Source organism: Pseudophryne corroboree, chromosome 3 (assembly GCF_028390025.1).
Source record: "Pseudophryne corroboree isolate aPseCor3 chromosome 3, aPseCor3.hap2, whole genome shotgun sequence".
In the NCBI taxonomy this organism is placed as follows: domain Eukaryota; kingdom Metazoa; phylum Chordata; class Amphibia; order Anura; family Myobatrachidae; genus Pseudophryne; species Pseudophryne corroboree.
Window position 1 is genome coordinate 328,667,176 of NC_086446.1, and position 17,322 is coordinate 328,684,497.

Genomic DNA, 17,322 nt, shown 5'->3' on the forward strand with positions numbered 1-17,322 from the left:
TACTATACAAAGAGCACAGGCCTTGCTGATACAGATCACTAGCAGCTGACAACTTACATGGATCAGAGGTGTAACATTTATAGTCAAAACTCTTGGAATTATATATATATATATATATATATATATATATATATATACACACATACATACACACACACACACACACACACACACACACACACACACACACACACACACACAGACACACACTGCTCAAAAAAATAAAGGGAACACTAAAATAACACATCCTAGATCTGAATGAATGAAATATTCTTATTAAATACTTTGTTCTTTACATGGTTGAATGTGCTGACCACAAAATCACACAAAAATTATCTATGGAAATCAAATTTATTAACCCATGGAGGTCTGGATTTGGAGTCACACTCAAAATTAAAGTGGAAAAAAACACTACAGGCTGATCCAACTTTGATGTGATGTCCTTAAAACAAGTCAAAATGAGGCTCAGTAGTGTCTGTGGCCTCCACGTGCCTGTATGACCTCCCTACAACGCCTGGGCATGCTCCTGATGAGGTGGCAGATGGTCTCCTGAGGGATCTCCTCCCACACCTGGACTAAAGCATCCGCCAACTCCTGGACAGTCTGTGGTGCAATGGAGTCTGTTGGTGGATGGAGCGCGACATGATGTCCCAGATGTGCTCAATTAGATTCAGGTCTGGGAAACAGGCGGGCCAGTCCATAGCATCAATGCCTTCTTCTTGCAGGAACTGCTGACACACTCCAGCCACATGAGGTCTAGCATTGTCTTGCATTAGGAGGAACCCAGGGCCAACCACACCAGCATATGGTCTCACAAGGGGTCTGAGGATCTCATCTCAGTACCTAATGGCAGTCAGGCTACCTCTGGCGAGCACATGGAGGGCTGTGCGTCCCCCCAAAGAAATGCCACCCCACACCATTACTGACCCACTGCCAAACCGGTCATGCTGGAGGATGTTGCAGGCAGCAGAACGTTCTCCTTGGCGTCTCCAGACTCTGTCACGTCTGTCACATGTGCTCAGTGAGAACCTGCTTTCATCTGTGAAGAGCACAGGGCGCCAGTGGCGAATTTGCCAATTTTGGTGTTCTCTGGCAAATGCCAAACGTCCTGCACGGTGTTGGGCTGTAAGCACAACCCCCACCTGTGGACGTCGGGCCCTCATACCACCCTCATGGAGTCTGTTTCTGATCGTTTGAGTAGACACATGCCCATTTGTGGCTTGCTGGAGGTCATTTTGCAGGGCTCTGGCAGTGCTCCTCCTGTTCCTCCTTCCACAAAGGCGGAGGTAGCGGTCCTGCTGCTGGGTTGTTACCCTCCTACGGCCTCCTCCACATCTCCTGATGTACTGGCCTGTTTCCTGGTAGCGCCTCCATGCTCTGGACACTACGCTGACAGACACAGCAAACCTTCTTGCCACAGCTCGCATTGATGTGCCATCCTGGATGAGCTGCACTACCTGAGCCACTTGTGTGGGTTGTAGACTCAGTCTCATGCTACCACTAGAGTGAAAGCACCGCCAGCTTTCAAAAGTGACCAAAACATCAGCCAGAAAGCATAGGAGCTGAGAAGTGGTCTGTGGTCACCACCTGCAGAACAACAACTTTATTGGGGGTGTCTTGCTAATTGCCTATAATTTCCACCTGTTGTCTATTCCATTTGCACAACAGCATGTGAAATTGATTGTCAATCACTGTTGCTTCCTAAGTGGACAGTTTAATTTCACAGAAGTGTGATTGACTTGGAGTTATATTGTGTTGTTTAAGTGTTCCCTGTATTTTTTTGAGCAGTGTATATATATATATATATATATATATATATATATATATATATATATATTTATTTGTGTGTATCTTGAGAATGGTTGGTCATTTCATGTGTAGGATCATGTTGCTTTGAGAGATCGCATGACAGGGTAACCTAATGAACATGGAAATATCTGTCACACATTGCATGTTTCCCAAACTTGGCGCACACATTGCACATAGACTCCCCTTTCCCCTCATGCAACTTTTACTTATTTGCAAGGCACAACAAGGGAATTATACACCTTTACAGTATGCGAGGGGACAGTAACTGATCAGAGCATCATGCATGGTATCTACGTGTTCGGATAATTATGAGTAATAATCCGGTGTTGGTTTGGAGAAGATCGCATGTCGTTGCGAATAGTTATTCGCAAAGGCAGATTAAAGGTATATTTGTGTTTATTATGTACTTGGTATGCGGCTGGAATCCAGAGCTACACACCCCTGGATCAAGGCATCGCCCATTTCTTCAAACCGACCAATAACCTCTCCTGTACTGTAAACAACCATCCCTCCAACCAATCAGTGGAGAGCATACAACCCCATTGTATTGTATTTTGGGCAAGGGTATATAAACCTTGCACCTGGGCCGGTCACTCTCTCTCTGCTTTTTAAAAGACTCATAGGTCGTCTTGCCAGACGGCTGGGGACCAGATCCGGGTGGCGCAAGCGACAAAGCGTACGTATCATTGGGTGTGACTCTCTCTCTGTGATTGAATTGTATTGTGTTGTACCATTATATTTTAACTTATTGTAACCCCCTTTTACACAAATATATTATTACTTGTTGCTGCTTTGGACCACAACATACAATCAAATACTGGTGTCGCATTCAGTTTCTGTTGAGCGTTTGTATAGTATAATTGCCACACCTAGAGCTGCCTCGTGCTCTCAGCGTGTCGGTCTGTGTGTATGCACTGAGTGTAAGCTGCACGGCTATTCCGGCGTGTGTACGCTAACTGGGGACAGAGTATTTATTACAGCAGCCGCAGCGGCTTCAGTTACAGTGTGCAATAGGGGTTAGTGGCTGTTTTTCCAAGAAGTCTATTGAACTTCTCAAAGAGTAGATGCTGAAAGAGTGGATCAGTTTACAGAAAGAAGAAGTGAAGAGAGAAAAGGGCTGAGAAGAGATTCTTAAATGAAGGGAACAGGAATCCGAGATGAAGATACTGAAGGAGCAATTGGTAATGTAGGAGACAAACCAGATGAGGCGCAGTCAATCAATTTGCCGGCTGTCGGGATCCTGGCAGTCAGGACACTGATGCCAGAATCCAGCCAGCCGGAATATTGGCTCACAATGGCTATTCCCACTTACAGTTTCAGGGGAGTGGAGAGCGCGAAAGCAGGGCTGTAAAGGGGCGAGTTAAGAGTAAGTGGGTCAGGTGGTTCTAGACAAGCAGTTTTAGAAGTTTGAAAATGAAGTGGAGGATAGAACGCTAGGGTAGATAAAAGCTCCTTGAGGAAATTAAAGATAATAGCATATTAGAAAGCAGAAAGGAAGATGTTGGTGATAAGGGAACTGTTGGAAGAGGTGAGCCAAATGAGCGGTGTGCTGTAATGATCAGGGAGTGAAGCAGCTGGGAGAGAGCAGGTAGAGGTAGAAAGGGAGGAGTTGAGAGTAAGGTTCTCAGAATCTGTTACAGAAGAAAAGGAGGCAAGAGGAATGAAGGATGAGGTGAGTGGGGTGGAATTGGGTTAGTCAAATTGAAGTTTCTCAACTGATAGTGTCAATGTTGCTTTTAATAAGAGAAAAGGGATAAGTGTATTGTTTCCTAACCTCGGTCCTCAAGGCACACTAACAGTCCAGATTTTGAGAATATCTATGCCTGAGCACAGGTGGTTAAATAAAAATAACTAAGGTACTAATTAAGTCACCTGTGCTCAAGTATGTCTATCCTTAAAAACTGAACTATTCGTGTGCCTTGAGGGCTGAGGATGGGAACTGCTGGATTAGGGCAAAATAGCGAGTTCATGGTAGAAGAGGTGGAGGTTGTTGAACTTTACAGAGCTTAGAGATCTAACCCACGTTTGTCTAGCGATAGAGAGAGAGTTGTAGTAGGTGAAAAGGGAAGTAGTTGATACAGGAAGTAGTCCATCAACAGCTGGAGTACCATTTCTTTTAAAAGACTACTACAAGTTCTTTGAGGAAATCCCAACACATTCACCTTAATTTTTGATTTAATATAGATGGGAAAAAATAAGAATTTACTCACCGGTATTTCTATTTCTCGTAGTCCGTAGTGGATGCTGGGGACTCCGTAAGGACCATGGGGAATAGACGGGCTCCGCAGGAGACTGGGCACTCTAAAAGAAAGATTAGGTACTATCTGGTGTGCACTGGCTCCTCCCTCTATGCCCCTCCTCCAGACCTCAGTTAGGGAAACTGTGCCCGGAAGAGCTGACACTACAAGGAAAGGATTTGGAATCCAGGGTAAGACTCATACCAGCCACACCAATCACACCGTATAACTTGTGATAACCATACCCAGTTAACAGTATGAACAACAACTGAGCCTCAATCAACGGATGGCTCATAACAATAACCCTTTAGTAAGCAATAACTATATACACGTATTGCAGAAGAAGTCCGCACTTGGGACGGGCGCCCAGCATCCACTACGGACTACGAGAAATAAAATTACCGGTGAGTAAATTCTTATTTTCTCTGACGTCCTAGTGGATGCTGGGGACTCCGTAAGGACCATGGGGATTATACCAAAGCTCCCAAACGGGCGGGAGAGTGCGGACGACTCTGCAGCACCGAATGAGCAAACTCAAGGTCCTCCTCAGCCAGGGTATCAAACTTGTAGAACTTAGCAAATGTGTTTGAACCCGACCAAGTAGCAGCTCGGCAAAGCTGTAAAGCAGAGACCCCTCGGGCAGCCGCCCAAGAAGAGCCCACCTTCCTTGTGGAATGGGTTTTTACGGATTTTGGATGCGGCAATCCAGCCGCAGAGTGAGCCAGCTGAATCGTGCTACAGATCCAGCGAGCAATAGTCTGCTTCGAAGCAGGAGCGCCAACCTTGTTGGCTGCATACAGAATAAACAGCGAGTCAGACTTTCTGACTCCCGCCGTTCTGGAAACATAAATTTTCAGAGCCCGGACTACGTCCAGCAACTTGGAATCCTCCAAGTCCCGAGTAGCCGCAGGCACCACAATAGGTTGGTTCAAATGAAACGATGATACCGCTTATGGAGAAATTGGGGACGAGTCCTCAATTCTGCCCTGTCCATATGGAAGATCAGATAGGGGCTTTTACATGACAAAGCCGCCAATTCTGACACACGCCTAGCCGAAGCTAAGGCCAATAGCATGACCACTTTCCACGTGAGATATTTTAGCTCCACGGTCTTAAGTGGCTCAAACCAGTGGGATTTCAGGAAATCCAACACAACGTTAAGATCCCAAGGTGCCACTGGTGGCACAAAAGGAGGCTGAATATGCAGCACTCCCTTTACAAACGTCTGAACCTCAGGCAGTGAAGCCAGTTCTTTTTGAAAGAAAATGGATAGGGCCGAGATCTGAACCTTTATGGACCCTAATTTGAGGCCCATAGTCACACCTGACTGTAGGAAATGCAGAAAACGACCCAACTGGAAGTCCTCTGTAGGGGCCTTCCTGGCCTCACACCAAGCAACATATTTCCGCCATATGCGGTGATAATGCTTTGCTGTCACATCCTTCCTAGCTCTTATCAGCGTAGGAATTACTTCATCCGGTATACCCTTTTCCGCTAGGATCCGGCGTTCAACCGCCATGCCGTCAAACGCAGCCGCGGTAAGTCTTGGAACAGACAGGGCCCCTGCTGCAACAGGTCCTGTCTGAGAGGCAGAGGCCATGGGTCCTCTGTGACAATCTCTTGAAGTTCTGGGTACCAAGTCCTTCTTGGCCAATCCGGAACAATGAGTATCGGTCTCACTCCTCTTTTTCTTACTATTCTCAGTACCTTGTGTATGAGAGGAAGAGGAGGAAACACATATACCGACTGGAACACCCACGGAGTTACCAGTGCGTCCACAGCTATCGCCTGAGGGTCCCTTGACCTGGCGCAATATTTTTTTAGCTTTTTGTTTAGGCGGGACGCCATCATGTCCACCTGTGGCCGTTCCCACCGATTTGCAATCTGCTCGAAGACTTCTTGATGAAGTCCCCACTCTCCCGGGTGGAGGTCGTGCCTGCTGAGGAAGTCTGCTTCCCAGTTGTCCACTCCCAGAATGAACACTGCTGACAGTGTTTGTACGTGATTCTCCGCCCAACGAAGAATCCTTGTGGCTTCCGCCATCGCCACCCTGCTTCTTGTGCCGCCCTGTCGGTTTACATGGGCGACTGCCGTGATGTTGTCTGACTGAATCAGCACTGGTTGGTCTCGAAGCAGGGGCTCCGTTTGACTCAGGGCGTTGTATATGGCCCTTAATTCCAGTATGTTTATGTGAAGACGAGTCTCCTGACTTGACCACAGCCCCTGGAAGTTTCTTCCCTGAGTGACTGCCCCCCATCCGCGGAGGCTTGCATCCGTGGTCACCAGGACCCAGTCCTGTATGCCGAACCTGCGGCCCTCGAGAAGATGAGCACTCTGCAGCCACCACAGAAGAGACACCCTGGCCCTCGGGGACAGGGCGATTAGCCGATGCATTTGAAGATGCGATCCGGACCACTTGTCCAACAGATCCCACTGAAAGATCCTGGCATGGAACCTGCCGAAAGGAATGGCTTCGTATGACGCTACCATCTTTCCCAGGACTCGCGTGCAGTGATGCACCGACACCTGCTTTGGTTTCAGGAGATCCCTGACCATGGTCACTAACTCCTGAGCCTTCTCCTCCGGGAGAAATACCTTCTTCTGTTCTGTGTCCAGAATCATGCCCAGGAAGGGCAGACGCGTCGTAGGAATCAGCTGCGACTTTGGAATATTCAGAATCCAGCCGTGCCGTAGCAACACTTCCTGAGAGTGCGCTACGCTGACCAACAACTGCTCTCTGGACCTCGCCTTTATGAGGAGATCGTCCAAGTACGGGATAACTGTAACTCCTTGCTTCCGGAGAAGTACCATCATCTCCGCCATTACCTTGGTAAAGACTCTCGGTGCCGTGGATAGACCAAACGGCAACGTCTGGAATTGGTAATGACAGTCCTGTACCACAAACCTGAGGTACTACTGGTGAGGCGGATAAATGGGGACATGCAATTACGCATCCTTGATGTCCAGAGATACCATAAAATCCCCCTCTTCCAGGCTGGCAATGACCGCTCTGAGCGATTCCATTTTGAACTTGAACTTTTTCATGTAAATGTTCAAGGATTTTAAATTTAGAATGGGTCTTACCGAACCGTCCGGTTTCGGTACCACAAACAGTGTGGAATAGTAACCCCTTCCCTGCTGAAGGGGGGGTACCATTATTATCACTTGCTGGAGGTACAGCTTGTGAATAGCCGTCAGGACTATCTCCCTCCCCGTGGGAGAAGCTGGCAAGGCGGATTTTAGGTAACGGTGAGGGGGCGTCACTTCGAATTCCAGCTTGTATCCCTGAGATACAATTTGTATAGCCCAAGGATCCACTTGTGAGCGAACCCACTGGTTGCAGAAATTTCGGAGACGCGCCCCCACCGCTCCTGGCTCCGCCTGTGGAGCCCCAGCGTCATGCGGTGGACTTAGTGGAAGCAGGGGAGGACTTTTGTTCCTGAGAACTGGCTGCATGGTGCAGCTTCTTTCCTCTACCCCTGCCTCTGGCAAGAAAGGATGCACCTCTGACTCTCTTGCTTTTTTGAGAACGAAAGGACTGCATTTGGTAATACGGTGCTTTCTTAGGCTGTGAGGAAACCTGTGGCAAGAAAGTAGACTTTCCAGCTGTCGCTGTGGATACGAGGTCCGAGAGACCGTCCCCAAACAATTCCTCACCCTTATAAGGCAAAACCTACATGTGTTTTTTAGAGTCGGTATCCCCTGTCCATTGCAGAGTCCATAAGACCCTCCTGGCAGAAATGGACATTGCATTTATTCGAGAGCCCAGCAGGCAAATGTCTCTCTGGGCATCCCGCATATATAAGACGACGTCTTTAATATGGCTAAGTGTTAGCAATACGGTATCCCTGTCCAGGGTATCCAACCCCTCTGACAGAGTATCTGTCCATGCTGCAACAGCACTGCACATCCAAGCTGAAGCAATAGCCGGTCTCAGTAGAGTACCAGAGTGTGTATACACAGACTTCAAGATACCTTCCTGCTTCCTATCCGCAGGTTCCTTTAGGGCGGCAGTATCCTGAGACGGCAGGGCCACTCTTTTAGATAAGCGCGTCAGGGCCTTGTCAACCCTAGGGGAGGATTCCCAGCGTAACCTATCCGTTGGCGGGAAAGGGTACGCCATTAGTATTCTCTTGGGAATCACCACTTTCTTATCAGGGGAAGACCACGCTTCTTCACATAACTCATTTAATTCATGTGACGGGGGAAAAGTCACTGGCTGCTTTTTCTCCCCAAACATATTTACCCTCTTGTCAGGGACAGGGTCAGCCTCTGAAATGTGTAATACATTTTTCATTGCAATAATCATGTATCGGATGGCCTTAGTCATTTTGGGCTGTAATAGTGCCTCATCCTCGTCGACGCTGGAGTCGGACTCCGTGTCGACATCTGTGTCAACCAACTGAGATAGTGGGCGTTTTTGAGACGCTGACGGCCTCTGAGGCGCCTGGGCAGGCCCGGGTTGAGAGCCCGGCTGTCCCCCGGCAGCAACATAATCAAATCTCTTATGTAATGAGTTTACATTGTCATTTAAGACCTTCCACATATCCATCCAATCAGGTGTCGGCACAGACGGGGGCGACACCACATTTATCTGCACTTGCTCCGCCTCCACGTAACCCTCCTCATCAAACATGTCGACACATCCGTACCGACACACAGCACACACACAGGGAATGCTCTGACTGAGGACAGGACCCCACAAGGTCTATGGGGAGACAGAGAAAGAGTATGCCAGCACACACCACAGCGCTATATACACAGGGATACACACTACCAGAAGTGAATTTTTCCCAATAGCTGCTGTATCAATACACCTTTTGCCTAAATTTATGTGCCCCCCCTCTCTTTTTACCCTCTTAGTGCCAGGAGACTGCAGGGGAGAGCCTGGGGAGCGTCCTTTCAGCGGAGCTGTGAAGAGAAATGGCGCTGGTGTGCTGAGGAAGAAGGCCCCGCCCCCTCAGCGGCGGGCTTCTGTCCCGCTGTTTCTGACTAAAAAATGGCGGGGGTTTTACACATATACAGCCACAGACTGTATTATGTGTCTTTTTTTTTATGCAGTGGGAGCAATGGCGCACAGCTGCGGTGCTGTGCGCTACCTTAATGAAGACAGGAGTCTTCAGCAGCCGATTTCATCACCAACTTCTGATCTTCTGGCTCTGCGAGGGGGACGGCGGCGCGGCTCCGGGAACGGACCACCGAGGACCTTTGCCTGTGTTCGAACCCTCTGGAGCTAATGGTGTCCAGTAGCCTAAGAAGCACAACCTAGCTGTGAACAGGTAGGTTTGCTTCTCTCCCCTCGGTCCCACGTAGCAGTGAGTCTGTTGCCAGCATTTTCTCACTGAAAATAAAAAACCTAACATTACTTTCTTTACTAGCAGGCTCAGGAGAGCCCACTAGGTGCATCCAGCTCTGGCCGGGCACAGATTCTAACTGAGGTCTGGAGGAGGGGCATAGAGGGAGGAGCCAGTGCACACCAGATAGTACCTAATTTTTCTTTTAGAGTGCCCAGTCTCCTGCAGAGCCCGTCTATTCCCCATGGTCCTTACGGAGTCCCCAGCATCCACTAGGACGTCAGAGAAAACATGTAATAGTTTGTATAGGCTGCTATGAAAATTAGAAAACAAGTTACATATAAAGCAGGTGATCTAATTGCATCCCATACCTGGACATCAGAAGCCAAGGTCTCGTAAGTGTCTTTAAGAAAATGCCAGTTTTGCCGTCCCAGAGTAAGAGCCACCCCTGGAAGACTGTATGCACAATGCTTGGTAATTTCGGTATCCACCGTCTGGGCACGCACCGGGTCAGTCATTGACAGATACTGGTCTAGCAATGGCTGTGGAACAACATCCTGAGAACACAAATGGCACGTAGTTTTTTGTTAGTGGTACCAAAAATTACAAAAAGAAAAACCTGTGAGAGGATCAGGAGAAAAAAAAAAAGTTACTGGAAGCAGATGGATAAAGTCCGGATCGTATGTACATAAGGGAAGAATTTTCTAGATTACATGAAAAACACCTACCTGAATTTTACACATCTCTTCTTCCAGGCAGTCACTGCTGTCCTCTTCTTGATAAGTAACAATTGGAAAATGAGGTACACTTTCTGATATCTGAAAGAGAGAATCCAAAAATATTTGTGGGGCTCACATTATTAATGTGACTTCAGTATCTCATTTTCATAGTTACATAATTATTTAACTACATAAATGCCTAAATTAATTAAAAAAAAATGCAAAATAACAGTAACCAATGTTACGGTGTGTCAGAGATAGCCTGATTTGACAGGACATTCATAACAATACACTGGCTTGAGCAAACACTCACTGGACTTTGAGTGGGGAGATCAGACTCGGCTTGTTCCTGATTTGTGGGGCTTGGACACTGAGTGCAGACATTGGTTGGTGGTTCCTCAGGCAAGTGGCTGCTCTCTTGTGTGCTTTCCGTCTCTTCCTGGGTTACAGAGTCCAGCTCTGCAGCTCGTAGGGCGGCAGACAGTACCTGGACCTGGGCTGAAATACAGGACATACTCTAAATTCTAATAAGTTCTGCCTGGAGTGCATGACTGGCTATAGCATAAACCATTATGAGCAGACAGGCGACTATTGTATGAGCTGCAGTGATTATAAATAAGTGCCACAAAACATTAAGGAAATATCTGAACAAAACATGCCAATGTATAATGCAAATATCGAAGACCGAGGTTTAGTATATATGGGTAAATAAACCACACAGAATATAGGTTGGTAAACATATATTTATATAGAACATGAATAATAAATAGCACTGTAAAGCCTACACATACAGTATTCTATAAATATTTTTTTGTCTCCAAAGCCAAGGAATAAAAATAACATTACATTGCTGTTGAGAAAGGAGGAATGTACTTATGTCTATTACATTACAAAATAAGAAAAGCTGGCATCACTATTCTATAACCCTAATATGAGGAAGGAAGGAACTGGTGCCATAATAAATGTATAAAACGGTCTACAAAGCCACAGCTCCTACTGTAAAACTATCAACAAACGACTTGTGTGAACAGAAACTCTAAATTAAAAGGGCAGATAAAAAACAAAAAAGACAAAGCAAATAAACAAACAAAAAAGACACAATGTATGGCAATGAGTGTAAGGAGAAGATTTCCTCATCTTGTGAGTGGGGTTTAACACCCCTGATGCCAACGTGATATTTACTGAAATGGTTATGTTTATCCTGGCTATCATAAAATCCAATATACAATGTTACGCTTTATTAATACTAAACCGTTACCTTGAACATCAGGATCATCCATGTGTCCCTGCAAACTCTGAAGAACCTTCTCTATGTCACTGACCATGTATGTTTTGCAGAGTGGTCTGGGTTCCGATTCTTCCTCAGAATCTTTATTTGACTCCTCTACAGGCAGCAATTCTAGCTCTTCACTTATGTCAGGGAGTGGGCTTCTCCAAAAGTGGAAGGAGTTAAACACATCAGCAGGGCGTCCCTCGGTATAGAGGCAGTTGGAGGGTGGTCTCCTGCTGTGGCTCCCTTCATCTTCAGCCATGGGGTGACCTGTAATCTCTGCACTATTTCTCTTGGGAGATTCTTTTGGGTCTTCCCTGCTGCTGGACGGGCTGTGTGCTGTAAACTCACACATTCCATGGCTGCAAATGGATAGGACATTCACACCCAATGGATTACAAATGGAAATATGAGGCCAAAATAAAACCAAACCAGGTATCTTTACATTACTGAATAATGTCTATGTGCAAGAAACAACATTTTTTTTTTTAAAACTACGTCAGTGATGGCTAACCTTGACACTCCAGCTGTTGTTGAACTACACATCCCAGCATGCCCTGCATCAGTTTTGCTATTTGGCCATGCTAAAACTGATGCAGGGCATGCTGGGATGTGTAGTTCAACAACAGCTGGAGTGTCAAGGTTAGCCATCACTGTACTATGGCCCTCATTCCGAGTTGTTCGCTCGGTAATTTTCTTCGCATTGCAGCAATTTTCCGCTAATTGCGCATGCGCAATGTTCGCACTGCGACTGCGCCAAGGAAATTTGCTAAGAAGTTTGGTATTTTACTCACGGCATTACGAGGTTTTTTCGTTCGTTCTGGTGATCGGAGTGTGATTGACAGGAAGTGGGTGTTTCTGGGCGGAAACTGGCCGTTTTATGGGAGTGTGTGAAAAAACGCTACCGTTTCTGGGAAAAACGCGTGAGTGGCTGGATAAACGGGGGAGTGTCTGGGCGAACGCTGGGTGTGTTTGTGGCGTCAAACCAGGAACGACAAGCACTAAACTGATCGCACTGGAAGAGTAAGTCTCGAGCTACTCAGAAACTGCACAGATAAATCTTTTCGCAATATTGCAAATCTTTCGTTCGCAATTCTGCTAAGCTAAGATTCACTCCCAGTAGGCGGCGGCTTAGCGTGTGCAATGCTGCTAAAAGCAGCTTGCGAGCGAACAACTCGGAATGAGGGCCTATATGTGAACCCATTATTCAGAAAATTACAGAATTTAGAAACTGAAAAAGAAAAACAATTGCAACTAAAATGTGATCATTTCCAGAGATAATTACCAACTCCTGTGGAGAACTGCTATCCAAGGTAACGGAGGGGAATGTCACACACTGAAAAGTGCTGCTACACAAACTACATTTTTAGTGTTTCATTTCTAAAGAAAATGATTGTTGCTGCTCTATGATAACGTCACAAATTATCACAAATCTCCTCCTCCTTCAGTCACTGTGAGGAGCACTGTTACAAAGGTAATGAGCGGGAAAATGTTATGCACAGTCATGATTACCTACTTTAGTCCTACTAAAATCACCACGAGGAGTTCTGCTAAATAACTGAATGAGGAGGTAAAACATGGGCAGTGTTTGTGACTGTTTTAATGAAATCTGATAAATGTTAGTCATTGAGCTCCAAATAATGGAAAAATAAGCAATTTATATACTGAATTCTATATATGCTTTTATCATTCTTCTCTCTTAAGTTACAGTAACTATATTTACTGTTAAGGTGCATACACATTGGGAGTTTTTGCCCAGCGTATATGCATAGCAATGATCGCTGACATCGCTGGGCTGAAAAGCGCTGAGTGCATACACACTTTTCCCCCCTGCCCAGTGATGTCAGTGGGGGCGAACAGCTTTCCATAGCAGGACGCTATAGAAAGACGCCGTTCATCTACTGGTAATACCAGTAGATGAACGCGATGAAGCGGGGACGCACATTAGCGCTCATCGCCAGGGCATACACACTGGGCGGCTTTGAGCTGAAAGCAGCTCAACACACCAAAAGTGACCTGCTTTCAGCTCAAAATCGCCCAGTGTGTATGGGCCTTTAAACTGACAAAAAGGCCTGCTAAATCCCCCCTCCCCCACCAGCATCCCTTGCCAGTGAAAAAGGGGTGAAACAAGTAAATTCTTAAATATTTGTCAAACAGCCTAGCCACATAGTAACAACCAAAAATGAAAAAATGAGTCAAGTTGAGATAACATTTGGTAGTACATGTGTGCATTTAAATAATGTCCATTAGTTACTGTGTGACCTTTGATGGCTGTTGGAGAAAACCATTTTTATATGTGTGAATTTTACTATTTGCCTCTGCTTGAAAAGCCATCTAAGCATTCATATTTTTATCGTTTCCTATCAGTTTTCCAGTAAACTGCCCACACTAGTCAACTCCATGGAGTTTCCCCTAGCTTAGTAATTAGTAACATGATTTCCAGAGTATTCAGACTAGATGTAACAACTATGTCATGTCACACTGAGCTGGACCAATCAAATGATAATAAAGTGCGTTACAGAAGTACAACTTACACAAACCTAGATGTAGTTAGCAGAGATTGAAACTTTTTATTTCTTGTTGCTTTGGGTGCAGTTATTTCAATTAAAAAAATAATAGGATTTTAATTACTTACCAGTAAATCCTTTTCTCGTAGTCCATAGAGGATACTGGGGTTCCATTTAGTACCATGGGGTATAGGGGGTCATTCCGAGTTGATCGCACGCTGCAGATTTTCTTAGCGCAGCGATCAGGTTACTACTGCGCATACACCGCAATGCGCGCGCGCGTCGTATGGGTACAGACAGCATCGTTGCTTCTAGCGACTAATCCATTCGCACAACCGATCGCAAGGAGAAAGAGGGCGTCCATGGGCGTCAACTGACCGTTTTCAGGGAGTGTTTGGAAAACCGCAGGCGTGTCCAAGCGTTTGCAGGGCGGGTGTCTGACGTCAATTCTGGGACCAGACAGGCTGAAGTGATCGCAAGGGCTGAGTAAGTCCAGTGCTACTCAGAAACTGCAAAAAAACGTTTTCATCCCGCTCGGCTGCACAAGCGTTCGCACCCTTGCAAAGCGGAAATACACTTCCCTAGAGGCGGAGACTATCTGATCGCTGCTCTGCAAAAAATAGCTAGTGAGCGATCAACTCAGAATGAGGGCCCAAGACGGGTCCACTAGGAGTCATGGGCACTTTAAGAATTTGATAGTGTGGGCTGGCTCCATCTATGCCCTTCCTACCAAACTCAGTCTAGGAAACCGTGCCCGAGGAGACGGACATACTTTGAGAGAAGGATATAAAGGATAGTGGTGAGAACCAGCACACACAAACCAGAGGAAAGCTATGCTAACCCAACTTTAAATCAGGAACAGCAACAGCTGAACCAACAATACTTAACCAAGTAACAGTGCAGGAAGAACGAAGCACCGGGCGGGCGCCCAGTATCCTCTACGGACTACGGGAAAAAGGATTTACCGGTAGGTAATTCAAATCCTATTTTCTCTTACATCCTAGAGGATACTGGGGTTCCATTTAGTACCATGGGGATCTACCAAAACTCCCAAAACGGGTGGGAGAGTGCTGAGGTTCCTGCAGAACTGATTGACCAAACTGAAGGTCCTCAGAGGCCAAAGTATCAAACTTGTAGAACTTAGCAAACGTGTTCGAACCAGATCAAGTAGCCGCTCGGCAGTGCTGTAAAAGCAGAGACACTCTGGGCAGCCGCCCAGGAAGAACCACCAACCTAATAGAGTGGGCCTGTACAGATTTTGGAACTGGCAAACCAGCCGTGGAATAAGCATGCTGGATAGTGAGCCTGCTCCATCGTGCAATTGTCTGCTTTGAAGCAGGACAGCCAATTTTATTGGGATCATAGAGAACGAACAGCGAGTCCGATTTCCTGTGATGAGCCCTCACAACAGCCAAAGACTTTGAAGTAGCAGAGGTATCGGTGATAACCGGAACTACAATAGGTTGGTTGATGTGAAACGCAGATACCACTTTAGGAAGAAATTGCTGACGAGTTCTGAGTTCAGCGCTGTCCTCATGGAAAATTAAACAGGGGCTCTTGTGAGACAAAGCCCCCAGCTCCGACACACGTCTTACTGAAGCCAAGGCCAACAGTGTGACGGTCTTCCACGAAAGATATTTTATGTCCACCTCATGTAACAGTTCAAAACGATCCGATTGGGATCTCAGTTTGGTGCTGCAGTTCCTTCAAGGTGCCGTGGGAGGCACAAAGGGAGGTTGGATGTGCAGAACACCTTTCAAGAACGTCTGGACCTCAGGGAGAGAAGCCAATTGTTTTTGAAAGAAAATGGACAAGGCCGAAATCTGGACTTTTATGGGGCCCAGACGTGGGCCCACATCCAAACTTGCCTGCAGAAAAAGCAGGACACGTCCCAGGTGGAATTCCACTGCAGAAAAATGTCTGCTCTCACACCAAGAGACGTATATCTTCCAAATACGGTGGTAATGTTTAGAAGTTACCCCCTTCCTGGCTTGGATCATAGTCGGGATAATTTTGTTAGGGATCCCTCTTCTGGCTAGAATCAGCCGTTCAACTTCCATGCCGTCAAACGTAGCCGCAGTAAGTCCTGATAGACAAATGGGCCCTGTTGCAGAAGATCCTCGCGAAGAGGTAGAGGCCACGGATCTTCGAGGAGCATCTCCAGAAGGTCCGCGTACCTGGCCCTTCTTGGCCAGTCCGGAGCAATGAGTATTGCTTGAACCTTTTCCTTTTTTATTCTTTTTAAAATTCTTGGGATCAGAGGAAACATGTACACCATCTGATAGACCCATGGAGTCGTCAGAGCGTCTACCACCACTGCCTGTGGGTCTCTCGACCTGGAATAATACCGCTTGAGCTTCTTGTTGAGACGAGAGGCCACCATGTCGATTTGTGGATATCCCCATCGATTTGTCAAGCACCTGAATACTACCGGGTGAAGGCCCCACTCCCCCCGGGTGCAGGTCGTGTCTGCTGAGGAAGTCTGCTTCCCAGTTGTCTACTCCCGGAATGAAGACCGCTGACAACGCCACAGCATTTTTTTGTGCCCAGAGGAGAATTCTTGACACCTCTGACATTGCTGCTCTGCTTTTTGTTCCGCCCTGTCGGTTTATGTACGTCACTGCCATCACACTGTCCGACTGAACCTGAATGGCCCGATCTTGAAGACAATATGAGGCCTGCAGAAGGGCATTGTATATGGCCCTGAGTTCCAGAATGTTGATCGGAAGGATGATTTCCTGACTTGACCATCTTCCTTGAAACTGCACCCCAACCTCTGAGGCTTGCGTCCGTGGTTAACAGGATCCAGTCCTGAATTCCAAACCGCCGACCCTGGACAAGGTGAGAAATCTTTAGCCACCACAGAATGGAGATCCTGGCTTTTGGCAACAGACGGATCCTCTGGTGTGAAGAAGCGATCTGGACCATTTGTTCAACATATCGAGCTGGAAGGGTCTTGCGTGAAACCTTCCGTATTGAAGCGCCTCGTAAGAGGCCACCATTTTCCCCAGAAGGCGAATGCATAGAAACACAGATATCCGGGTTGGCTGCAGGACATCCCGAACCATACTTTGGATCAACAACGCTTTTTCCAACGGTAAAAATACCCTCTGCACCTCCGTGTCGAGGACCATCCCCAGGAAAGAAAATCACCTTGTCGAATCCAAACGTGATTTTGGAAGATTCAGGATCCATCCATGTTCCCTGAGCAGTCAAATGCCTTTTCCAATGGAAGGAACACTTTCTGCGACTCAATGTCAAGTATCATTCACAAAAACGGGAGCCTCCGTGTTGGCTCTAGGTGAGACTTTGGAAGGTTCAGAATCCACCCGTGATCCTGGAGAAGTTTGGTTAAGAGACCAATGCAGTCCAGAAACCTCTCCCTGGACGGTGCCTTTATCAGCAGCACTGCAATGCAAACTATTTATAAGCCTGATGATGTGGCCAGATCGGAATGTGAAGGTACGCATCCTTGATATCCAGAGA

General features: G+C 46.7%; 1 protein-coding gene across 2 annotated transcripts in view; it reads right to left on the reverse strand.

Moving 5' to 3' along the window:
- Nucleotides 1-17,322, reverse strand: part of LOC135055455 (serine/threonine-protein phosphatase 4 regulatory subunit 1-like) — a 253,562-nt gene that overhangs the window by 84,209 nt on the left and 152,031 nt on the right. For both annotated transcript variants that reach the window (XM_063959564.1, XM_063959563.1), the window contains exons 11-14: nucleotides 11,318-11,691; nucleotides 10,373-10,557; nucleotides 10,069-10,158; nucleotides 9,712-9,897 (exon numbers count right to left, since the gene is read on the reverse strand). In XM_063959564.1, coding sequence (XP_063815634.1) covers nucleotides 9,712-9,897; nucleotides 10,069-10,158; nucleotides 10,373-10,557; nucleotides 11,318-11,691 — 835 coding nt within the window. The remainder of the gene's footprint in view (nucleotides 1-9,711; nucleotides 9,898-10,068; nucleotides 10,159-10,372; nucleotides 10,558-11,317; nucleotides 11,692-17,322) is intronic.